At 39.0% G+C, this 26,655-nt stretch overlaps 1 protein-coding gene across 1 annotated transcript in view; it reads left to right on the forward strand.

Moving 5' to 3' along the window:
- Positions 1-26,655, forward strand: part of ERCC6L2 (ERCC excision repair 6 like 2) — a 131,172-nt gene that overhangs the window by 91,585 nt on the left and 12,932 nt on the right. The window contains exons 17-18 of the mRNA XM_075211087.1: positions 848-1,829; positions 3,068-3,222. Coding sequence (XP_075067188.1) covers positions 848-1,829; positions 3,068-3,222 — 1,137 coding nt within the window. The remainder of the gene's footprint in view (positions 1-847; positions 1,830-3,067; positions 3,223-26,655) is intronic.

Here is a 26,655-nt window from a genome sequence, read left to right on the forward strand (position 1 = left end):
TAACCTTTGCTACAAGTGCCTCAGTTTTATGCAGTCACCAAAGTCTTTACTGTTTAAAGCGTTATAAAATGTGCCTGTTAATTACTTATCAGTATGATGTCTGGACTCTAGCGCACTGAAGCTTTGGCCCACCTCTGTTGTATGTTTTTCTAAAAAATAACTTGATTATGTAGTGTTTTGGCCCTAAAAGTTGTTTAGTTTGAAAAGTCATATAATTTGAAAAGTTGGAAGAGTGCATGCAAGATGAATTATTCCATGCTATAAATCACACTACTTGCCAGACTTGCCACGATTGGATAAAAAGCACTTTATTCTGAGAAGTGAAAATTTGCATGTCTGTTTGCATACAAGGCAGTGCTGGTGGTGATTTGATTGTTACTAAATATTTATTTAATGAAAAATGCCTTTAGAAACTTAACCTATGTCAAACCTGATGATCAATGCACTATGATCCAAATTATAAATTGGAAATGGTAACATACCTATTTCTAGCTGCTATACAATGACTAGAGGACATTACTTTTATTTTGGTATTGACTAGTTGTCAATGAATGTTGTTTTCTTAACTTAAATAATATTTGCTACTGTAGTATGGTTCTTTTGCAATTTGTCTGTATAAATATTTTATTCTCCAATTAGGAGATAGTCTTCCACACAGCTCGGTATGGGAAAGCCTGGTGTAGGGCTATTACTGCTACTTCACCTGTCCATACAATGTTAATTGTATTGAAAGGAAAGAAAATAAATACGACCAGGGTTTTTTGACATTTTCTCGGTGTTGGTTGGTGGGGGGCTGCCTTCCAGCCTCTATTTACTGTTTTACTTACATATTCTAATCTATTTGCAGGATGCAATTATTGATAGTGAGAAAACTGTAAATTTAAAAGAAAATCAACAGTTTCAGAAGCAGGCCTTTGATTTTAGCAGTGACAGTGATGATGAAATAAATGGGGGCTCAAAAAGAAAAAGGAACAAAACCTCTGCAAGTGCCGACTGTGGTAAGCAACTTACGTTACAACAGTGTGGATTTTCAAGATTGCTAGAGAGAGGACCACAAGATCAAGACGACAACACTGACAAAGCAGGAAGTTCCACAAGTGAGCTCAGTGATTCCCAAAAGAAATCAAACAAAACGTTGGTTCTTCACAACTTCAGAGAGTGTCCTGAAGCAACTGGACAAGACAGTGGAAGTAATAATTGTGGCTGGAACATATCATCTGACTCTGGTGAAGATACAAATACGATGACAAGAACTAAAAGGCAGTTTTCTAAAGAAGTCAATGCTGTTCTGGAAATTAATAGTAACTCAGATGACAGTGAGGATATTATCTTGCCCACCCAAGCCCCTACAAATGGACCCACAAAACTTGCAGAGGGTGCAGACTCTGATGAACCGGATTTTAAGGAAATTATCCAGAAAGCCACTGACTATAGTAGCGACTACATTAGTGATGAGTCTGATGATATTAAAATACCAAATAATTGTATGTCTCCTAAAACAACTAGTTTTTCAAAACTGAAAATAGAGCATAAAAACCACACCTGTCACAGCAAAAGTGATACAGAAAAAAATTCACAGACTATAGATGTGTTTACTTCATCTGATGATGATGATGTTCACAACAAGAAAATGTGTATTGATAATCAACAGCAAACACACCAAACCACAAAGTCTAGAAACAACATTTGTTCAAAAGTTCAAAGATCAAAAAAGAGCTGTCATTCAGTTGCTAAATGGAAATCTTCCAGAATGAGTGAGGATGATCATGTCACAGATAAAAAAATTGTCAATCAAGCACAGAAAGTTGGGTCTCTGGACAGAATTTTAGGTAATTACATTATAAGCTGTACTTATTCAATTCTTGTTTGCTTTGATAATATCTTTTCTCATCATATTTAATCAATTCCCTTGTACTATCTCCATACTAGCACAATTCTCAATTCCTCATACTTGAATACATTCCTATGTTACTTCCACCTTACCTTAAGCTGGGTACACACTACACGGTTTTCGTCCAATAATCGGCTAAATCAGCCAACATACGATCGCTCGTTCAAAAGTCGGGTCAGTGTGTGCAGTGACACGATGGTCGAAAGTCTGCCCAAATGGACGATTGTCGCCTCATTTGGTTGATCGTACCGTTTAATATTTTCGTTCCAATCTCGTTTCCGTTGTGTAGTGTGTACAAACTTCCGACCAATCCACAACAGTGAGTACGAAATTACAGTCATTGCTCACAACAACATGGCTGTAAAAAGTCGCTAAAGGGACGTTAGCTCTTCCCTTTATCTAAACAAGGCTAGTGTGTATGCAGTCCATGGACCGAGCGATCGGACCATCGATCACATGTAAAATCGATCGGCATAAAAAGTTGGTGGAAAATTCTGTAGTGTGTACCTAGCTTTACTGTCAATAGGTGTAGGTATAAAACATTGCCCTCTACATTCTATATTTACACCTACTCCCTCCATACATCATTGTAAATGCTTACCACTATGTAACCCTTCAAACATACTTTATTTTGTTTAATGCATATGTGCAAAATTCCATATGCTATTTAAAATAATATTATTTTGCATTAAAGATAATGTTTTGCTTACGGTATACATGTTGTGTTCATTCATATGAATCCATCTCATCTTTGTTGACAATATGTTGAATTCCTTATTGTATTTGGAGATCCCACTCCATTACAGACAGCTGAAACTCCTCCAATATCTTTTGGACAGTGTCTGATAAACTATCAGTCACTGTCTTTAGTTAAAAAAGCACCCCTTACCTTACTATTTTTTGAGTCTCTTGTGGGATTAAGAAAGAAATGTATTGCTACCAGTTTTAATATATGCCTGCTGCATTTCAAAATTCCTGATGAAAGAAACAGTAGTTTAAAAACCAAACAAACTTGTAATTACTTTTTGTATTATGTGTCCATAAAGTATTGTTTGATTATTAAAATACAGAAAAGTACATTAAAAATGCCAATTTTTCTGCAGCTCTACACAAGTGATTGTTTTATAGTGATACCGTTATCTTCAGCATTAATATGGGCTGTCCTTCCAATTTTAGGTGCAGTTGCTGAAGTTGCTTATATTCATTCAAATCAAAATGTGGTTGGATCAAGCAAAGCTGAGAATCACATGAGCCGATGGGCAGTACGAGATGTGTTTGAATTGAAGCAGTTCTCTCAGCTTCCTGCCAATATCACTACCCACAAAATAGAGGTAAGGGAGAAGTGGCGGTATGTGATTTTTTTTTTTAAATCCAGTATTTTTATTGAAATTTTTTAAGATATAAACATACTAAACAACAAAAAGAAAAGAAAAACAATCGCATACATATCGGAATTAAATGACGGAATTTACAAGATTACATTAAAGCATAATAATAGTAAATGTGCTATATTCATTCAGGATCATACATCGTAAATGCTTATACATAAGTATGTTACACATGCAGGGTTTATTACATGGACTCAGATACTTATTATAAGAACTGCGGTAGCCATACATTTAAGTAGATAGAGCATCTGTACTAGATGACATAGGATAGAATGGAGACTCTAACCATCTGTACCATATATTCTCAAATTCCTTCAGAGCCTGTCTGCTAGTATAAACAAATCTCTCGTGCCTTATGGTGGTATTGACCAGTGCCTTCCAATTTTTAACCGTGTGGACTCGTCGGGGCCAACCACAGCCTCGCTATACAGACCTTAGCCAACATCAATAACTGTGAAATGTACATTTTTGTCAGTTAATTAACTTTCCCCTTAAATCGGAGCCCAAAGAGACAAGTGGCTGGTGAACTAAGAGACACTTCAATTCCAGTAACCTGAATATATCTCCTGATCCTTCGCCAGAAGATTTGTATACATGAACACTCCCATAGAAGGTGCCAAAAGTTAGCATTGATCGAATTGCATTTCGGACAGTAAGGGGTAGCATCCGGGCGAAATTTTGCCAATCTAATAGGGGTAAAGTAGGCCCTGAAAAAAAAAAAAAGCTGTTTCTTATATTTTGTCTTAAGTCAGACTTAGTGAAGATTACAAAGAGTGTTCTGTGTCACACAGGGCTAGTGTGCCAGGCTGCCTTCTCGATTGGTCCAGGACCACCTACTAATGGGGGAGGTGATTGGCAGGGAGAAGATCTGCCACAGGAATTGGTTATGTCTGCAAGAGGCCTGCAAGTTACTTGATGGATGGATGGATACCCTGAGGGCTTGCTCTACCACTAGTTACACCTAGGCTATTGCCTAGGTGCCATGGTGTAAGGCATGCCTAAAACACTATAATGTCACTCATTCAGTGTATCAATTGTCAAAGCGGAAAAACCCCACACTGACATGGAGTGACAGCAGTTGTCAGGCTGCTCCTACATGTTTGCAAGTGACTGAATAGAATATACCGCCCACCCCCACTCCACACTAGGTAAGATTCTGGGAAGGTGCATCCTTACGGGGGGTCTCAGTTGGAGGAGGTGGTGTCTAGGGGGCCCAGAACTCATGCACCACCCATGTATACCATTTACAGTGAGGGTTGGCTCAGAGTTATCTCTCTATCTAGAGGAATCGGTTTTGCTGTTACCTCTGTGAAACCTCTATCAGGGATAATGCTGCTATTTGAGACTGCTTGTTTGGCTTGTTACACACTGTGTACTCATTGTGCACCTGCTGCTGTTCATGTGTTTCTGCATTCAGACAATAGCAGTCTTTTTGTGGTAGCTCCCTGTCTCCTCCAACATTGACTCAACACTACCACTACAAGGAGCATGAGGATACTTATTAATAAGACCTTCCCCATGTAATGTTTTACCCTGTAGATGGTCGCACCATATTTGTGAAAGGAAACCTCTTTATTAAAATGTACATTCTGTCCAAAAGGACATCTGCTGTCTCTGAGCAGCCTACAGAGAGGAGTCCTCCATTTATGTGCATTGAATTGGCGGTATGTGATTTTTACTCTCTTTTTATGTAGTTTTATTTTAAATGCTGTTATTCATCTGAGCACCATTTGTATTGTTTTGTACCGGTGATCTTAAAGGTGCATTAAGTTAAGCATACCATGAGAAATAATGGTATTGTAAAAGCATCTAAAATCAAGGATTTAATGATTCTTCTGTCCTTCATACGAAACAGAGGTAGAGAGTATGTAAAAGGGCACTGTAGATGACACCTTTATTTATGATAAAATTTCATTCCATCTTTGTGGACTGTAAAATTGTGTCTGTACTGTTTTTGGCTTTCAGAGACCCCAACAGTTGACTTTGTTGTTAAGTAATTGGTTTTAGTTATGGAGAATAGCTCTAAATGAGTATGCAGTTTAGTAACAGGCTGCATCTCTCCCGAGCCTGATTTAAGGGTGCGGCTGCTAGTATTAATTTTTATGTGCCTGAGTTTTCAAGTGTATATTTTTCTGAATTGTAAGAAGATTGGATGGAAATTAGAGGCGCTGGAAGCTATGTTTATTTGAATAAATTTTATAGGAGATGAAAAAATCAAATCATATATGTATCTGAGACTAATACAGGTGTGTTGCATAGCTTGTGTAACAATTTTGTTTTCAAAAGTTTTAATTTGTTGATGAATTTATAAAGCGAGGAAGAAACTGTATATCTGGAGTGTTGTATTATTATTCTTTATAACACTTTGTGAAAGATCTTGGCTGCAGTAGAGGAATACTTCAGAAGAGAAGGAAAGATGACCCTGGTAGAGTAAAATGGGACATCTTTTGGGTGTTATACCGTTATATATAATCTGGAAGACATATTCATCAATTGACTATACAAGATTTGAATAATAATGAACCATTAATTGGAATGACAATTAAATTAAATAGTTGGTGTTTTGATTGGAGGACACTATTCAAGAAAATTTCTGTTTTTTATTCAAACTTTCTAAGATTTCGGGCAATTATTTTTAAGAATTTCACTTTTTCTTTCAGGTAGTGCACATAATAGTGCCATCTTTTTATACTTGCGACATCTGATGGTGTAATTGCTAGCTTATCTACTGGTGCATACTTTAGAATTTGCTTTAAAGTATAAATGAAACTCCCTGGTATTTCAACTTTTTTTATTGGTGTACCATATCCTTAAGATAAATGCATTGCGTTGACATTTTTTTTTTTCAGTTGAAAACTCTTTGTTGATGAGACCGTTTTCTCCTGTACTTGTAATGGTCATATTTTACTAAAAGATTTATTTTAAATCTTGGAAGTAGTGTGTTTCAATATTCAAAACAAACAAAAGATGCACAGGGGTGCTAATGAACCTAAAAAACTCGATTAAGTTGCAGCTTTCTGAGCAGGATCTGGACCTGCTAAAGACAGAGCATGAAAGACAAAAAGATTAGAAGTAGCACAAAACTTGAAATAGGCACAGTATAATTTAATAAATAAATATGAAGTAATGAATGCAAACAATTGCACATGTGATTAAAAGCAAATATGATGAAGTGACCATAGATGACAATATATACACAGTCCAGACAATTGAGGCAGATAATGCGGGGAAAAGTTAGAAGCACATCATAGTCAAGTGATCCAGCATAATATGGACAGATGGTAAATTACCAATTAACAGTGGACTGGCTTTGATGGTAATCCGCACATCTGCGTGTGCATATCCACTTGAAAAACAGACACAGTATAGCGGAGAAAATAGAGCTTGTGATAAAACAAATCTCCAACCTGTGTGACGAACTGCTCGTTTCATACTGCAGATTCCTGATTCATCCCACGATCGCCTCAGTCTGTGTGAAGACTGAGGGTGTTACATACTGTCATAGCATCATTATGCTATGACAGTATTTAAAGCCCCCCTTTCAGACTGATCAATAGTGCCTCTGATGAAATGACATTGTAGTGCCGAGAAACGCGTCAGCATGAATATGCTTTTCTCTACATTCTGGAAAACCAAGTGACCATTTCCTCAAACCCCGGGGTTGGATTGTTTGCACATCTTCACACAGACTGAGTCGATCATGGAATGAATCAGGAATCTGCAGTTTGAAAAGATCACTCTCCATTGGTGTTGTTCCCTCCTCATTCAAACACGCTCTTATCTCTCCTATCCTCAAAAAAAACAATCTTGACCCCACCTCCGTCGCCAATTACCGCCCCATCTCACTTCTCCCCTACGCCTCCAAACTACTGGAGCGGTTAGTCTGCTGTCGTCTCACCAGATACCTCTCAGACAACTCCCTCCTCGACCCTCTCCAATCTGGTTACCGCCCCCTCCACTCCACTGAAACTGCCCTGGCTAAAGTCACCAGTGACCTCCTAATAGCCAAATCCAGGGGTCACTTCTCCTTACTCATCCTCCTTGACCTCTCCGCTGCCTTTGACACCGTAGACCACCCCCTCCTTCTGCAAACTCTTCTCTCTCTCTGCCTCTCTAGTTTCGTCCACGCCTGGTTCTGCTCTTACGTTGCCAACCGCACCTTCTCTGTCTCCATGTCTGGCTCTTCCTCCACCCCCTCTCCACCTTCTGGTAGGAGTCCCCCAGAGCTCTCCCCCTTGGCCCCCTTCTCTTTTCGCTCTACACTTCCTCCCTCGGTGCACTCATCCCCTCCTTTGGTCTTCAGTATCACCTTTATGCTGACGACATTCACTCTACATCTCTTCTCCTGATCTCTCTTCCACCCTCCTCTCTCGTGTATCTGACTGCCTCTCTGCCATCTACTCCTGGATGTCCTCACGCTTTCTCAAAATTAACATCTCTAAAACTGAATTTATTGTCTTTCTTCCCTCCAGACTCCCCTCCCACCACAATCTCTCTATCGTTGTTAATAACACAACAATCTCCTCTGTCACCCAACTCTGCTGCCTGGGTGTCACCCTTGACTCATCTCTCTCTCTTTTTCCCTCCCACGTCCACTCCCTTGCCCAAGCCTGTCGCTTCCAACTGCGCAATATCGCCCGCATCCGACCCTTCCTCTCACAAGATGCCACCAAAACCATCATCCATGCACACATGATCTACCGCCTTGACTACTGCAACCTTCTCCTCACTGCCCTCCCCCTCTCCCATCTCGCCCCCCTCCGCTCTTTACTCGATGCGGCTGCTAGACTCATCTTTCTCTCACGCCGCTCCTCCTCTGCCTCCCCTCTCTGCCATGCCTTACACTGGCTCCCTTTTCCCTACAGAGTCCTCTTTAAACTCCTTACCACCATCTACAAAGCTCTCTCCCAGTCTACTGCCCCCTATATCTCTAACCTCCTCACCATCCACACTCCTGCCGCTCCCTACGCTTGGCAAATGACCGTCGCCTCTCCTCCACTCTAATTACCTCTTCCCACTCCAGAATCCAATACTTATCCCGTGCTGCCCCCCTGGACTGGAATGACCTCCCTCGCTCCACTCGTCTCGCTCCCAATCTGTGCTCCTTCAAACGAGCACTCAAAACTCAGCTGTTCCTCAAAGCCTACCAACCTTCCACCTAACCCCCTCATCTCCTCTGCTCGTTCTCCCCTCTCTCCCCTGGTCCCCTTTTCTTTCCCCCTTGCATCACTGCCTCCCTTTCGTGCCTGTTTCGTCCACCCGCCCTTAGGATGTAAGCTCGAATGAGCAGGGCCCCTCTCCCCCACTGTCTCCATACCCGTTTTTCTGCTCCGTATTTACTCCATTTGTATGCCCAGAGCTTCTGAAGCATTGGTACTTTGTTTACTGTTCTGTACTGTTTCACCCTGTATATTCTACTGTATGTACTATGTATGGCGCTGCGGATACCTTGTGGCGCCTAACAAATAAAGGATAATAATAATAATCACATGTGCAATGGTTTGCATTCATTACTTCATATTTGTTTCAATATTCACCAGGACAGTGTCATCAAAGTTCTTTGATTGGACAGGAAAAGAAGGAAAATGTATCTTACCGTTGTTTACTAGGGGGGGGGGGTTAAATTCTGTGCAATGCTTCTCTCTGCACATCCTAGAATCCAGCGTCCTGTGTGCTTCTCTGCATGACCTGGAATCCAACTTCCTGTGCTTCTCTGCATGTCCTGGTATCCAGTATCCGGTACTTTTCTGCATATACTGATATCCAGCATCCTGTTCTTCTCAGCTAATCCTGGTATCCACTGTCCAGTTATTTTTCTTGCCTTTGAACATCCGTTACACCTGCCAGTCTTGTTTGTTACAAATCGACCTGTGTGCAGCAGTGACCAAACCTCCTTGCGGGGGGGGGGCTGGCAAAGTTCTCCCCTCCTCTGTGGTGATTGGAGCTAAATTGGGCAGATTTTTAGAATCCTACCGTTTTTGAGTTAAACTATGACATCATTTGCTTATACATGTCTGGTTTCTAAAAGTCAGGTGAACTATATATTAAACAATAGACACTGACAACTGTAGTACTACCGAAAGGCATGGTTAATTAATAATGCTGAAACATAAATTCCACAACTGATTGAACTAAGATGGAGTTTAACTAAAACAAGATAGCGTTTTGGCCACTTCTGAATAATATGGCAACTGTCTTTACATTTCCTTTACATACAGTATTAGAGGTAATAGGGCAAAATGTACAGTTTAACATGGAATAACAGCATAACATAATTCACCACTGTTGTATATACTTAAACTAGGCCAAGGATTAAAAAGTACATGCTGCTGGGAGAAACAGGTGATAAATAAAAGACCACAGTCCATTGAGACCCTGTTTCTCCACAGACCCTTTCTTTGTGCAGCCATATAGGAATATATTTATTTTTATTTATTAACAGTTATTTATATAGAACCTACATATTATGCAGCGCATTATAGATGATAGTTAATTAATCACATTAATCGCTGCCCCAGTGGAGCTTACAATCTATATTCCCGAACACACACACACGGCCCTGGTTGGAATCAACCCTAAATGGCAATGAACATGAGGATGATGATCTGTGGGTAAGTAGTTTTCAGGTTCACAGTAAGTATCTTGGTTATACTTGCCTACTTTCGGAAAGTGTGGTCCGGGAGAGCGGCGTGACTAGAACACGTCATTTTGGCCCCGTCCCCTGCGATGAAATGCCGTTTTGTTGTGGGGGCAGTGCCAAAATAACGCGATTCACCGCAAATCGGGTCATTTAGGCTAGGCAGATGCGGGAGACTTGCCTGCTCCCCTGGGAGTCAGTGAGACCGACCCGAATTTCGGGAGTCTCCCGGACATTCCGGAAGAGTTGGCAAGTATGATCTTAGTAACATGTCTGATGTTTGCATACATTTGTGCCTTCTATAGTTAGCCAAATATTGCTTGGTGGTTTCGTTCCTGCATGGTATTGCTTTCCTTCCTGTAAATGTTTTCATCAGTGTAACAATAAGGATTAGGTTTTTCACGTTCACCCCCTTCTTTTCTTTAGAATAATATTCTTAGTCTCCATATAAATCCCTTATGTTATTCTTTCCTTACAGTGACTCAGTATATTTTAGATTCTGACAAAAAGATATTAAAAAGAAACAATCTCAAATTCTATGGGGACTGCTTTAAGAAACCTTTTGATTGAAAGAAACTTCCTATAATATTTGCGATTAGTAGGAAAAAGCTGTTTGTTTAAAAAAAAGAAGTTTAAAGTTGTCAAGTCCGTTCCTTCCAGTGATAAGAGTCTTGGGAATCCTGTTCCAGATATTTTTTTCTTCAGTTCTCAAGATTCTGGACTTACCCATACTTTTTGATTACAAGTATGAGGAAACTTTTGAACTTTAATCCCCAGTACTCAGCAATTTAACATGAACGTTACTTTTTTGTGTTTAAGGGGATCTCCACAATAAAAAAAAATCAGACGTCTGACGTAAGAAAAATGTGTTTCCTGTACCAAATTATATTTTTTTCTGTTGGATAAAATGACCCCTCTTAACATTTTAAATGGTATTCTATCCATATGCAAGTATGGCTTAACACGGTATTTCAGTATAATCATAAAATAGGCATGTACAGGTCAATAAACTAATGTTACATCAAGGCTTAAAACCCTTTTAAATGTTGGGTTAACTCATTCAAGGAGTTAGATAGCTAGTGTTCATCCATTCTAATTTATATTTAAATATATAATTGTGCAGTGCTTTGATCCATTTTTTGCATACATGTTTGCCTCACAAATTATTTAGCACCATGCAGCCAAAACATGCCTTTAATGCAGTGCTATGGTGTAATCTAAGTTGCACAAGTTTGTATTCAATATCACAGGAAATTTGCAAAATGAAATGTGAGCTTGTCCTTTTAAAGGGCCACCTCTAGCATCCTTTGCTATGCAAGGTCTCCTGCCCCTAGAAACAGACATGCTGTAGGCTTCTATAGTTTCAGAGAGCAGTGCTGTTTTTTCCCCTCTAGCAGTTCAAATGATTTGTATCATGCATAAAGCAATGCATGAGACTAATCTGGAGGAGTGGCAGATGCTTACTCCAAAAGTTATTTATATCACTTGAACATCTGAAATAATGCTGTAATTTGGCAGGATATAGCATGTATTTTACTCTTGCTTATTCATTCTGGGTACAGTTAATTGTTACCCTTTGCAGGTATAGGCTGTGTGTTTGATTCACCATCTCCGGATTAGGGGTGTGAGCCCTTCTCTGTCCAGCCTCGCTGTGCACAGACGGAGTAATGCCTGGGACCTATGTAGGAAGAAACAATGACAGGCACACCCTAAGATCTGTAAAAGGCACCTACTGTAGGGCTACATACAAACTTGTGCCCTCTCCAGCTATTTAGGACTCATGGGGGTAAATGGATTAAACTGCAGATTTTACTAGTCGCCGATATTCGGCAACTTTGCTGGGGAAATTTAAAACAGCAATGTCTATAAAGGCAAAACTTGCCTTTAAAGACATTGCCATCTTTAAATAGCTGTCGATGATGATGACGATGAGCTTTGCACACCCTTACATTGACTACTTAGGCCCATTTCCCTCCCTATTCCGCCCCTGAAATCATAAGCTGACGTAAGTGTCCATTGCGCTGGAAGATGAATTGGACATTGCTGCATTCTGTATTGTATGGTCCAGTTCTGGGCATGCGCAGATTAATCGGCATTTACACTCCTTATTGAATCAGGCCCACAATGTCTTGCAAAAGACCATGGCCTTATCTGTGTGGAGTTTATATGTTCTTCCCATGTTTGTGTGGGTTTACTCCGGTTTCCTCACAAACATACTAGTAGGTTAATTGGCTGCTATAAAATTGACCTTAGTCTCTCTCTGTCTGTGTGTATGTATGTTAGGGAATTTTGCTGTAAGCTCCAATGGGGCAGGGACTGATGTGAATGAGTTCTCTGTACAGCGCTGCAGAATTAGTGGTGTTCTATAGATAGCCGATGATGATGATGAATTTAATGTTTGAAATGGAACTTAACTAACATGTTAAAATATTGTTACTTGTAATGAACACAATGCTTATAATTATTATGTACCTGAGCAATGAGGATGGTGTGCTGTAGTTCAAAAGTCATTGCATGATAAATACTTAACTAGTGTCTTCTGGGACACACTCAGTGCATGTATTGTCTTCAGCTTTTGCAGTGATGGGCTGATATTGCTGCATTTCCTTTTGTCCACAGCCAATCAAAACTCAGTGATAAGTGTTCACTTTTCTTTGCGTCAATTTCAGCAATTGCAAGTTTTAACGATCAGTACAAAGTCACTGATAGCACACTTAAAAGCTCTGTAGAAAACAAGGACAAAGTACAAGGTTTTGACAGGTATTGTTTTGCTTTTTGCTCATGTGTACAGGGCCTTATAAAGATATCAGGTAGAAAATACTGTAAATTAGAAATAGTATACATTTTCCCTTTAGTGTACAAACTTTGTGAAATATTTAGACATGAACCAAAATCAATAAATTTTCGGTTTCTAATGCCATTAGGTGTATATAACATGTTAATGTGATTAACATCACTAAGAGAATGCAGGATAATCTTAATGAGACAGAAGTAGCAATTTAGTTTGCACTCATCTTTGTACTCTTAGGGGCATATTCAATTGTCCGTGTTACTCGCAAAAGTAATGCGGTGCTAAGAGTATTACCGGTATTACGGTAATTCTAAGCCGGACGAGCTGAAAGCCGGCGTTAAAGGTACTGTAATAACGGTAATTACGCGCACTACTACTGTAATAACGGTAATAGTACGCAACCGCGTTACTTTTGCGAGTAACGCGGACAATTGAATATACCCCTCAAAGTAAAATTTTAACAAGTGAAACATTCTCGATATACACTTGAAATTGTAATGTTACAGGAACACTACGGTCAGGCATGATGTTTTTGTATTTTTCTAATGCAGAAGAGATCACAATGTCTTGCAGTAACAAAGCTTCCACAGAGTAATTAGCTATAAGCCATAGGTGTGTGTGTGTGTATGTCTGTGTGTGTGTAAAGGGAGAGGGGGAATTTATCCCAAAATAGTATTACTTACTCTTTAAATATACATGGTCTATTGGTCACCACCTCAGTACTGTACCTGATAGTTATATGCATGTTTTTTCAATCAGATGCATGGTTTTCGTTTAAGTTTACATACAGTTTTTCTAAAAAGAAATGTACAAAGACAGCCATTCAATTCAGGATTAATCACCACGGCAACTAAAATGTGGTGACTGAAAAGGGGGGAGGTTGCAGTGCTCTCCGTTTCCTACCAGCTGTCATATACAACCTCTGCGGCAAGAGCTGCAGCCAAAATATAGATGGATATCAGCACTAAGAAACCATATCTATATTTTGTATAAATTGGTACAAGTATCACACTATAAAAGAAGAACTTAATCCCTCAGACTGGATGACAGACACTTGGCTCTCTTTGTGGTGTTCGACAGAGGCTAAACAGGATGCTTTGTAGTAAAACCTGGATTATTAGTAAACCCCTCTTTATGTTATTGCAGTGTGGTGTAAATGAAAGCACTAAGCTCGCTGTCAGCATTATATATGGCGGGCAGTACTAAGTACTGTTAATACAGAAGTTATTTTAGGGCTCTCTGTATTGTATTTTTCTATAAATAACATTTTTATATTACTTTAGACTTGCATTACAATAGGCAGAATTTTACTTTTTTTACAGAATGATATGTTCACTGAATAAGCAATATTAGAATACAAAAAATATATAAAGTGATTTTAAGACAAATATATGTCTGTGATAAAGACTAGTAAACAAATGGTAGAATCTGAATTAATGCAAACAGTGAAGCATTAAACATTGTCCCTTAATAAGGCTCAAAACCTTTATTATTGCTAATATTTTGCATCACAATGTAACTTTCACATTAGAAATTCAACTCCAAGGAGCTTCACCAGCTACTATTAGAGCATAATGCCACCACCCAAGTGTTCCTCCCTATTGATGGACTCTCTAAGGTATATGCTCTACTTCGCAGAGTTCTTTGTTTTCGATGTATGTAGGCCTACTAATTTGCAGCATCTTCTTGTTGTGGTACACCATGCTCATGTCTGATCTCTCCAGTCACTGACAAGATTCACTGCACTCCTCATACCGCATTGTTACATGGTACAGACCATAGCAGAGTGATAGTACTGCACTTTTCAGCGTTGCTCAGCCTCCATGCGCTGGAAGAATGAGGACTGTAACACACTTTGTAGCCGAGAGAAAGTTTCACCCAACATAAGCTCAGAGTATCTATGAGATCACATATACAGCCTTCAATTGGCTAAAGACTCCACACAAATAGTGCCATGGTGGGAATTTAACCCATGACCCGAGTGCTGTGAGGTAGAAATGCTAACATACAGAAAAGAAGGGATTTTAAACCTCTTACTGAAATACATTAACCATATTAAAATGGACATTGTTTTTATAGTAAGCATAAAAGAATGTGTTCTCTATTGTACATTAGCCAAGACTATATGGGCAGCACTGTGGCTCAGTGGTGGGCATTGCTTCCTCACAGGGCTGTGTCATGAGTTTGATTCTGACCAGGGCCCTATCTGTGTGGAGTTTGTATGTTATTACCATATTTGCATAGGTGTACTTCAGGTTGTTTTTGGACTGTGGGAGGGACTGAACAAAGTATGTTAATTGGCTTATAACAAAAAATGGATCTGTGTGTGTTTTGGAATTTATATTGTAAGCACCAATGAGGCAGAGACTAAATGACAGCATATTCTCTGTACAGCGCTACTTAATATGATTAATGCTATATAAACAATAGTATATAAAAAGTATGTAAATGTTATATATTAGCCACCAGAGAATGGGGTCTGTATTGCACACTAACCACCAGCAAGGCATTCTGTTTTGTATTCTAGCCATCAGAAAGCAGCTCTGTTTTGTGTAGAGGTCACCAGAGTGGGCCCTGCATCCAATTTGTATGTAGATAACTTTTTCTGTCAAATGATTGACAGTGTACATAGAAGATAGAGAATCAGGGAAGAGGCCCCAAGATTGATGAAAGTGACTATGTTGGGGTTCTTATTTTGTGTTGTATTTCACTTCAGGAGAGCAGGCAGCTTGCCATTATTTAATGAAATTTGTTTATTTGTACAGAGTATTTAATTGAATTTTCACAAGCTTTAACGCCATAGTACACTATGCAACAGGGAAGTTTGAAAACACACTTTGAACGCTTTGTTGAAATGGAGGACAAAAGTTGTCAAAAATATACACAGTTGGTTTGCTAATACAATCACTGCTGTATTGGGGCGTGGCTTGACCACAATTTTGGTTAGATGAGTTCTGCATCAGCTGCAGTCACTGAGCTCAAAGAATCCCATTCAATCAGGTTCCCGGAGACTCACTCGAGCCCATGCGATCCGCTGCCATCATATCTTGACCCGTTGGCGTAGAGGCAGATAGTGCACCATAGTGATCTCCTAAGCGCTCATGGTACCTGACAAGATCACTTGGCTACCAGCGACCTGCTCCACAGATTGCCCGACTGCCGACAAGGTACAGAGCTTTCCTTTTGTGTCGGAAGTTGCCTACCTTGATGTGATTGCTCTCCGCCTCTATGTCTCAGCATCTGAACTGCTGCCTCACGCCATCAACCTCCAGGTGAGAGACTTCTCCGTACTAAGTGCTCGCTCACTATTTTCTTGTTGATTGCGAGCTGTACTTCTTGTTGGCCCTCCTTACCTCATCTGGCACCTTACTGGCGTTCCCTTCTTCAAACCAGGAGCTCAGACCACCATTCTTGTCAACTCCTTGGCTATTTACTCTCCGCTCCTGTCCCCCCCATATGTTATAGAGACTCTTCGGAGCAGTTACACTGAATATACGTATTAATACACTATATTTGACCACTGGTGAACATTTATGGTACAGTGGTGGCTTTCATTTCAATTCACTTCATACTCTAAAATGAATTGATTGTTCATTTACTCAAGGGTAAGTCCTGCCCTTCACATACGCACTTACATGTGATATCTCTAGCTGCTTATTGTTGAGACTCTAACTCTCAGTATCTCCTACCATGTCACACAGACACAAGAAGACGGCCACCATGCCTAAGCATACGATTATTAAAGCTTTAGAGCAATCCAGTGGTCGCACAAAATTTGTACCAGATATGGGTTCTGAGTCAAATGACGTCTCCATAACAGAGCCACCCCTGACTGCTAATGATATTGTCTTTATTGTAACAAAAACTTTATAATCCGAAATGTGAGCTATGGTTGCTCTGGACTGAAATCACAGAGCTTGGTACTCATACGGACACAGTGGAACGCAAACTAGATAATGTGCGCCGACATCAGCGAGCCACAGATAAAGAAGTGACAGATCTTCATGCAGAATTTGACTTCATGCAGAATTTGACTCTTTCAAGGACCATTTGGAACGTCTACATTAAAAATGTGCTCGAGTCGATCACCTCCTACCCCTTACCTGACTATCTACAAGGGCTGTTCCTCTAAATAGTTCCAGACTTCTCCAAAGATATGCTGCATCTGGGCAGAGCCCATGGAGAGCTTCAGCTGAAACTGGACTCTGATCAGCCTCCTAAGGACATTATTATCCGATTTCACTACTTCAAAACAAAGGAGCGAATCATGGCTTCAACCAGGAATGTTCCGTCAATCTCTTACACGGACTCGCCTCAAGCTTTATCAGGATCTTGCATCTACGACACTTACGAAATGTAGAGACTTAATAAATGTCGCGAAAGCCCTGTGCAATCACTTTTTCAAATACAAATGGTGCCTCCCCTTTCAACTGATAATCTCCAAAGTTGGTCGCAATCATTCCATTAAGACCCAGGAACAAAGATATGAACTTCTCAAGCGATTCGGCATAATTCAGGACATCTCACCAGAGCTTGACTCTCCCTCTTCATCGTCGAAGCTGAGATTGCTGGTCCCTGCTCCTAAGTGGTGGATGGCGGAAGCCTCTACGATTGATCGTCTCCAAGCCAATTAGTAACTATGATACAAAAGTTTAGGTGACATTAGATACTAACTATGACTTCTGTTTATTTGGTTATTTTTTATCCATTTTTTTTCCACAGGTTCATTGTGAATATTTATTTGCTTAAACCTAACTTAAGTACATAGTGCCCCATCCCTTAGTTTTACTGACTATGATTCGATTTCATTGTATGGGAGCACGTTGTCTCGGAGATGTATTTTCATATTTAGGTTTAGCTATTTTTTGCTTTTACATTTTCTCATTTGTTGAAATATTCATTGGTTGCATTCATGATCTTATACTGACCATCACTAAACCCCATATTGCCCTCTCCAACTGTTTAAAGAAATTCATGATTAAAGCATTCTTTCCAATTATAAAATAAATGCGGATAAATATGAGATCTTTGGCTTAATAAACATACCCCCTGATCTCGTGCAGATTCTGAAAGCAAATGATGGCAAAGCCAGAAGCTTAAATATGTTGGAGAATATTTAACCTCATCTTATTCCCAGTTATATGTGGACAACTTTCCTAGACTCATTGATTCAATAAAGACGGATATGGTACACTAGAATAAACTCATATCTTGGTTTGGGCATATAGTGGCTATTTAAATGAACATCCTCTCCGGGTTCGTATATATCTATGGCAAATGCTCCCAAACCATACACTTAAACACTTGCAGGAAGCTCTTTGAACATTTATCTGGGCAGGCCGAAAATCTAGCAACCGCATGCGTATCCTATTTAAAAATCAAAATTTGGGCGGATTGGGAGTACCTTACCTCCTCAAGTATTATCAGACAACATACCTTGCGCAATGCACTCTTTAACACTCCACGCCACATCAGAGACTATGGACCCAAATAGAATAAGACTTGCTGCGAGTATACTCTCCGTACTCCCTGTTATGGTAGCATCTCATCAGTGACTAAGACCGTAAATCTCATTCCTACAGTAAAATTCTCATTGTTCATCCGGGATCATGCCACCCAATTTTATCAGCTGCGATCTCATTACTCCCTTTTGGTCCCACTGTGGAATACTGTAGATTTTTTTGCCAGGGCAGAATCCTACCGCATTCCAACATTGGACGTGGCATAATGTTCTTTTTACTTGAGACCTTGCCCCTATGCAACTCTTTCCCACAGCACTCAACTAACGCTCCCCTCTCATGTATTTTATCATTGCCTCCAATTTGGACATTTTTTTCAATCACAGTGCCTTTCACTGATGTCCATGCGCCGGAATGTTCGCTATGCTCCTTTCTACCCGAACCCATTCCAAATACCCTGCTTCGTATTCAAAAACTGATTAGACATATCTTGAATGTGACTAAATGCCTAATAGCTACATGCTGACCACCACTATAAATATCATTTGGTCCACATACCACATGGAAAGCATCACGGCCATTCTACATAAAACACACTCGCGCTTTCAAAACTTATGGGCACCATGGACGAGCTTTTATGAAACCGAGCCACCTTTGTCAATCCTAGAACAACCTATAGATTTCTCACCCCTTAGTGCCTCTCTTACCCCCACCACCAGCATTCCAACTCCATGTTTTATCTCCATACTATCCACTTCTGTTTTCACTATAAGGGAGAACTACCCTCAGGTCTCGGTTCTTTTTATATAGTAGGGTTTTCCACCTATGTTTTTTGACTTGCTGACTTTTCTTTTGAAGCAGCTGGTGATGACCCTCACCTTCTCCTTCCCTAACTCCCTTTTCCCCCACTTGTTTTCCCTTATGCCAGTAATGGTTGTGTATATTTTTTCTTCTTTTTAGGTTGTTATATCTATCTCTTTAATACATGTATTTGCCTATATACAATTATTTATTTACTGTGCCATTACTTAGAAAACCCAATTAAAAAAATATTTTTTTAAAAACAAATCTGTATTAATGCAAACAAATGTTAAGTTGCAACTGAACAATAAGTTGTTTGTATTCTTATAGTGTCAGGTGCACTCAAATCCCAAAAAGTGACTCTTGAATCAGAATATGCTGCTAACACCATGCAAGTCGCATTCTTTTGAAGGTTTTTTTTGCTAAGTTTGAATAAATACAACAGAGTAATGTGCTGATATGGGGAGTCTTTCAACACAGCACTTCACAATAACTTGGACCAGTCAAAAGATGCCCTTTCCTTCTCAGTGCTTTCAAAGAGATATCAAAATATTGACTGCTTGCTTTAAATCTTCAGTTTGGCGGGAACGGCGCCAGTCATGCCACATTGGGTTGCAGTAGCATTTTTGGAGTACTGCCTCGGGAAGACTACAGTGATCTCTAAAAATACAATTAAAAACTTATATCAAGTGCATTTGGGTGATGTGTGGCCAAGGATGGAGACTCTGTAAAACCTCTGTGACTACCTATTCTGTGAAACAGGACCTCCATTTATGCAACCACAAAAAATGAACCTCCAGAGCTATGTTTAAGTGACATTTCACCCCAATGAAATTGTCAAAATTGTTCCCCTCATCCTGCTTTTGGGAATGGCTTTTTTCAACGTGTGGTGATCATGCCCCATGGTAAAGCAGTTTTATGTCATAATTTCTGACAGATAATTTAAGCTGTTTGGTACCGAAAGAGATCCAGATTCCTGCTAGGGATGAATCTCAGAGTCCTCAAGTCTGATAGAGCCTCCAGATTAGCTACCTATGTCCTTGCAATTGCCAGATCCCTTTTAGCAGCAAACTGGATAAAACATGCCCTTCCTTAATCCGCAGGTTTTATTCACAGTGTTATGAAACAGCGGTCCAGATCAACATGTGATCAGACAGGGCTTTGTTTTCATATTTATTTTTCACCACATTATAAGTGGTTCACATGATCTATTTTTGGAATTTGTAGGAGAAACATCAGTTAAGTCCCACAAATATATAACCACATGACAATTTTCTCTTGTATGTCCCTAGCTACACAAGCATGTACATTATTTTGGACATGACACACTTGTACGTACAATGGCACATATTGTTTTTCAAGTATTATTTAGCTGATTGATTAGCTATTGTTGTATGAAGGTCACACTTCAAGACCATGGGTTATAAATGGTCTGAACTAAAATTTCATGTGGTCCAACTTACATTAAAGATGGCATAGGATTGACTCTAATAAATATCTACATGCAAACAACATAGAACCACTGTCATGAATGCCCAGCCTGTCCCAGTTAGAGCAATCTGAACAGCTAGCCGTGACTGGCATCACCTCAGTCACTTAGCAATGAATACACCTTTTCTGCAACCACAAAGGACTTACTATGGTGTCCTTACGTTCACCAAAACCACTTATTAATGTTTCACACTTAAATCACATACACCTGTAACATGAGCCTCCCTGGGCTTCATAAATTCACAAAGAATCACGGAAAATACGCTAGATTAAATATATTTTAATCCGAAAAATGGCTTATTTACACAAAGTTAATAACAAGGCATGCAATAAGTTGCACAAATAAGTCTCAGGCATAAAATAAGAAATAAAACCAGAGTCACTACTTACTAGTTAATACTTGGTGTGTGTGAGGGAACACAATTGAGAAAAATGGGACATTTCAGTCTTGATAGACCCCCTACATGAAAATGCACAATGTAATGTCTATAGCAGATGATTTTAAATCTTTTTCCACATAGCTCTCACTCAACCCTCTCTCCCCCCGCCCCCTTTGGAGTTTAGCTGCCAATAAGGACAGATTGATCTCCCGAATGTCACAGAGCTTTCGAAGTGAGCTGGGGATGTTTTAAGATCTGGAATGTTCGCAGGGCCTGAGTTCTCACCTCTGCTTGTTCGGCTTGACTGGTCAGATCCACATCCTCTGCATACCAAAAAAACTCCTCAGAGGTGCTTATCTATCTCTTTTTGGTTGATTACAAAGATTAATGACACTTGCATAGGTTCAGACTCATGTCATTTAGCAAAGCACACGTTGAGATTACATTACAAGGTTACATACAATATAAATTGTCATACCTGATTATTAAGGGAAAATAACAATAATACATAATCGTCACAACCACAAAGTACATAGACATCTCTAAGTTCACAAACAAGCTAAATTCTACCTATAATTATCCTTTACATGCAACTAGCATAAATCATCATTTAGTTTTACGATCAATTGTTTTTCATCATTTGTTTTTATGAGATCATTGTGAAGGATGATAAATGTTTAATATAGCTGTAAAAATCTAAAACTATGTTGTTTTTTTTTTTTGTTTCATTCTATTTTGTGAATCATAATGATACTTTTAGACAAATACTTTCATTATTTCGGATGTAGTAAAACTATGATAATTTTCAAATGATTAACATCAGCTCATGATTCTTGACTTTATGCTGATGGAAATTAAATCATTTGTTTATATTTTGTAAATTGTTTTAGGCCAATTACACATCAGTACAACAGTTAATAGTTGTCCCTCTTGTTTCATTTCTTTTTTCATTGAATAGCCATTCTTTTCATCTATTTAGTCCATTTGGTTGTGTTATCTGAAAATTTGCTAAAAGAATGTTGTATGTAACATTGTATGTTTCAGTCAGTCCCTGAAGATACAGTAGCTTACACAAACTGTACACTACAAATTCTGCAAAGATGACAACCTTTTTACACAGAATCAAACTTTTTTTTCACATTTCCAGTTTTTGGCAGGTTTTGGCAGATATCACTGATTTTCTAGCAGTTTAAAAAAAATTCATAATCCGGTAAATTGGATGTACGCGAATGGTAGGCTAATATGTCCATAAATGCCAAGTCATAATACTGCACTATTTTGCAACATATATTGTAAAGACAAAAGTGACATACTACAATACAATTCATTGTGCATCTAAGCCATTCTCTGCTATCCAGTTTTATGTTTCCATTTATGCTAAATAATAATAATGTTAAAAGACAACATAAATACACAATATTTTCTACTCAAATGCTACCTATTCTAAACTTTGCGGGTCCAGGTGGCCAGATCTATACTGACTAATCTGCACAGATGGTTTATTCAGTTTGTCTAGAAAAATACAATTCTGAGGATTCACAGCTTTCAATGGGGTTAGAGGCTTTTCAGTTATCAAACAATATTAGTTAGCCTCACACCTATGGCAAGTAGTACCCTGGTTTGTCTCTAATCATACTCTGAGATGGACAGACTTAAAAATTTAGTCTTGCGAATTACTCTCTCGGGCTGTGGTTGTTGATGTACTGGCAAAGAGGGGACCTGCTTTGGCCTACTCAGATCCTGTCATACATTTTTCCTGTCAGATCAAGGATTATTGTAGACTCGACTTTAAAATCACCTCTGTTTCATCACTAACAGTCATTGGAACAACATTGAGTTTTCCCCTGGGCAGTTCTCGGCATGTTTTCTCCCTTGGTTTAATCAGGGCATGAGAATGGTAACAGATGTGCTGTAGAGTGGCGCACATCCTGCAACATAGGTTTAACTACCCAGAGGTGAGTCCATAAAATATCTCCGAGTAAGACATTACTCCCTCTCAAAAATAGACAACACCACATCTTTGAGTCCATTTGAATCTCTGATATTTCAGTGCCCATCCAAAAGTTATAATTTCAATCTTCTACAATTTACTGCGAATAATACACTACCCCAAAAATGAACTTCATTGGAAGGCAGACTGAAGTAGACCACCAGAGGAGGATTCCTGGTCAATTATAAAGGTAAGAGTTTCAGGGTCCTCTATCTCCACCCTTGTGATATATACTACAGATGGTACCTAGTCCCCACTAGTTTTTGTAAGATCTTTGATACTGCATCCTCAGAATGCTAGAGTTGTGGTGAGACATGTTCATTTCACCACTTATGGTGGTCCTGCCCTAAAACATCTGCCTTCTTGGAGGGTATCTGTGTTCTCTTAAGCAACACAACCAAAGCTCCCATTGTTAAAAACTGGACCTACCATCAGAGAGATTAGATAATATGCTGACAGATTAACTACAAATTCCCAGTGCGGCCAAATGCTTGAAATGTCTAGGTGCCCCCTTCCCTACAATTAGTTTATAGTAGGATTTGACATTTAGCAACAATGAAAAAATCACAACTTTCCTATAAGAAGTCCAACACAATTATACAAATCTGGTGTTTATGGTACCTTCATAACAAACTTTCCTCTCAGATGAATCCCTTACGAGGTCTTTCAGACCTGCTTGGGTAGGATTTCTGCCAATATTACCTACTTTTATTCTCTAATAGATAAAGGAGTTAATCACATATAGGTCAGTGACTAGCACCATTTAATTGCTGTCATAGACCACCAGAGGTCCTAGTATCACTTTAGACCCCCCTATTTCCCCATACTCGCTTGTCCTCCACCCTACCATCTCTTACCCGAAACGCAATTACCATGTGTTATGTTAAAGCATATTTACTTACTAGGTACAAACATAAGGTTGGTGGCTAACATGGACTATATGGTTAAGTGAGTTTCTCTGCTATTTTATTACCATGTCTATAGGGCACTTTATGATACTTTTCTTTGTTGTGCTGTATACAGATATCTGAAACTAAATATAAAGTGCTAAAAAAAAGAGCTCACAAATTATCTTTAAAATTATTTTATAGTCGTTTTAATTGTTGAAACCAAAATAGCTTCCAAAGCGAGGCAATGCACCAGGTTTTCAGCTTATTATATATAGCAAAGTAAAATCAATGCATTTGCATTTGCCCAGCCTCTGTGGTGCTTTACATGTTTAATCCTATACACAGTTTTCAGTATTAGATTTTGCTACAATTATGCTTTGTAATTTAGATATTTTTAGTTTATGAATTGCATTGACCATTAGAAGTAACTTAACAAAACAATCAAAAAACTATTTTTGTATTGAATGCATTTTCACGTAAATACAGAATCATACAAAAGAAAACAAAAATAAAATGAGGAAATTAGAGATGGTTGAAGCAAATAAAGAATGGCTACATACACTTTCCAAATAATATATGACAAGTAAAGTGAAAGACAATATAAAACAGGTTCCTGAAAATGAAGATATTAGAAACATCTTTCTTCACAGGGAACACACCAGACAGTTAAATGAACTCTCTTTCCAGTGTGAGTTTGTGGTAGGTCTTGTAACTGATTGGCATGGATCCCAGAATGCTGATTTAAGACAATTCAAGGATAATTCATGGTTGCCTTAGGCTTAAACCAGAATTAAATCTACAATATTGTGTTTACTGTAACATTTTGTACCTCCCAGGCAAAAATCCTTGACCAGTTAAATTGAAAAGGGCAAGTTTCTTAACATGTTTTCACAAATGCAATTAAAACTTTTTTTTGTTCTCTTGAGTTACAAATGCCATCTGTGTTGATTTATTTACAATACATGTTTTTACAGTAATTTCAGGTTTCTTTTTTCCTTGCAGAGACAAGTGAGTTAATGACTTTCTAAGTTTATAGGATTTGGATGTTCTCCCACTATATGTGTTTTCATCTTTTCTATTTGAACAGATGTGTAAACAAAAGCATTGTTGCCTCACGTACAGTACTTTGTGGTGTCCTTTTATAAAGTGAGTGAAGATAGCAACTATTAAAGATATAAAAAATTGGCATGCCTTAACAGGTAGTGTAGCAAGCTGTTATAACACATCATTTTTATATGTATTTGTGATTAAACAAAGTTATTTTCTTTCTGTACATAGTCAAGGATTTGTGGTTTTATGTAACTGAATTCCTACTGTTTAAACAAATCTTGCCATGGCTTCATCCATAACTCAGTTTAAGAATATATGTCCCCACACAAAGTGATACCCCTAAGCATACTCTTCCCTGAGTGGTAGAAAGGTGAACACCCTGGAACCTCCACCATTTTTGCTATATACTCAGAGCATAGCGCCCAAAGACTTCAGTTCTCGAAGTATACAGGCCAGTTGGATAATAAAGTGCATACAGTGATATTCAGATGTTTTCAAATTAATAATTAAAACTCCACTTAATCCCAAAATTAAAATTTTCAGGTATGAACCATAGAGGTCAGATACATTATTCAGTGTTATTCTGACAGTTACACTGCAGCACTATATTTTTAGAGCAAAGTATTACCTAATGAGTTACAGACAGCTGAAGCTCCGCCCACATCTTTAGGATAGTGTCCTGATGGGATACCATACAACTGCAGCCATTTCAGCTTGTTACTGTGAATGAATCGCTCAATCAGCCACACAGTGCATTCCTGTACAGCTTTGCAAACTGCTGCACAGGAGTGAAAGAGTGCAGGTGGCCATTTTAAATATAAGCAACCAATTTCTTGTATATTATTCAGCTCTAATAAACAAGGTTTGCTAGTATTATCGTCAAATAATAGCTTTGCTTGCTCTAAGCCCAGTGTGCACCTGATTAGATGGCTTCCTGAACTTAAATATTCAATTGAAAATATAAAGGGGGATTTAGTTTGCGCTCCATTTAGCAAATGTATGAAAAGGGCATGAATGCAGGAGCACACCTTAGGCACTGAAGATATACTAATTATAATAATAAACATGTATTAGACTCTAATATTATATAATATAATATCTGAAATAAACATGAGATTTTCAGAGCACATTATTATTATTATTATTATGTATTTATAAAGCACATACTTGCCAACTCTCCCGGAATGTCCGGGAGACTCCCGGACTCGGGGGGGGGGGGGGGGGGGGTCTCCCGGACTCCCAGGAGTGTATGGCAGTCTTCCGCAATCCCAGAATTAGGTCCAAAATGCCACAAATCTCTTGGAATCGCAGCATTTGGCCCCGCCCCCGCTGTAAAATGACGCGTTTGCGTCATTAAGTCACGGGAGTGGGTGCAAAATGATGCTATTTTCAGGTCCTTGTCCCCTGCACGCTTACCTCTCCCCGGCAACTCCCGAACGCCAACTAGAAGAAGTTGGCAAGAATGATAAAGCACCAATCATATAACACAGCACTGTACAGTCATTCACGTCAATCTGTGCTCCATTTGAGCTTACAATCTAAATTCTCTACCACACTCACAGACTAGGGTTAATTTTGTCAAAGCCAATAAATCTGCCAGTATGTTTTTGAGCTGTGATAGGAAACCAAAGAACCTGGAGGAAAGCCACGCAAACATGCAGAGAACGTAAAAACGCCACACAGATAGGGCTCTGGTCAGAATTAAACCTATGATCCTAAAGATAATAGTAAATGCTGGTAGGACCTTGCTGAAAGCTCTGCTAATTAAAAACACCTATGAATAAATGGATTGGATCCTTAGCCAAAGTGAATGTAGTCACAGCCTTCAAAGTGCTAAATAGAAAACTTAAATGTGGATTCAACAGAATAATGCTTGCACGATGCACT

Source organism: Mixophyes fleayi, chromosome 1 (genome assembly GCF_038048845.1).
Source record: "Mixophyes fleayi isolate aMixFle1 chromosome 1, aMixFle1.hap1, whole genome shotgun sequence".
NCBI classification, from domain to species: Eukaryota; Metazoa; Chordata; class Amphibia; order Anura; family Limnodynastidae; genus Mixophyes; species Mixophyes fleayi.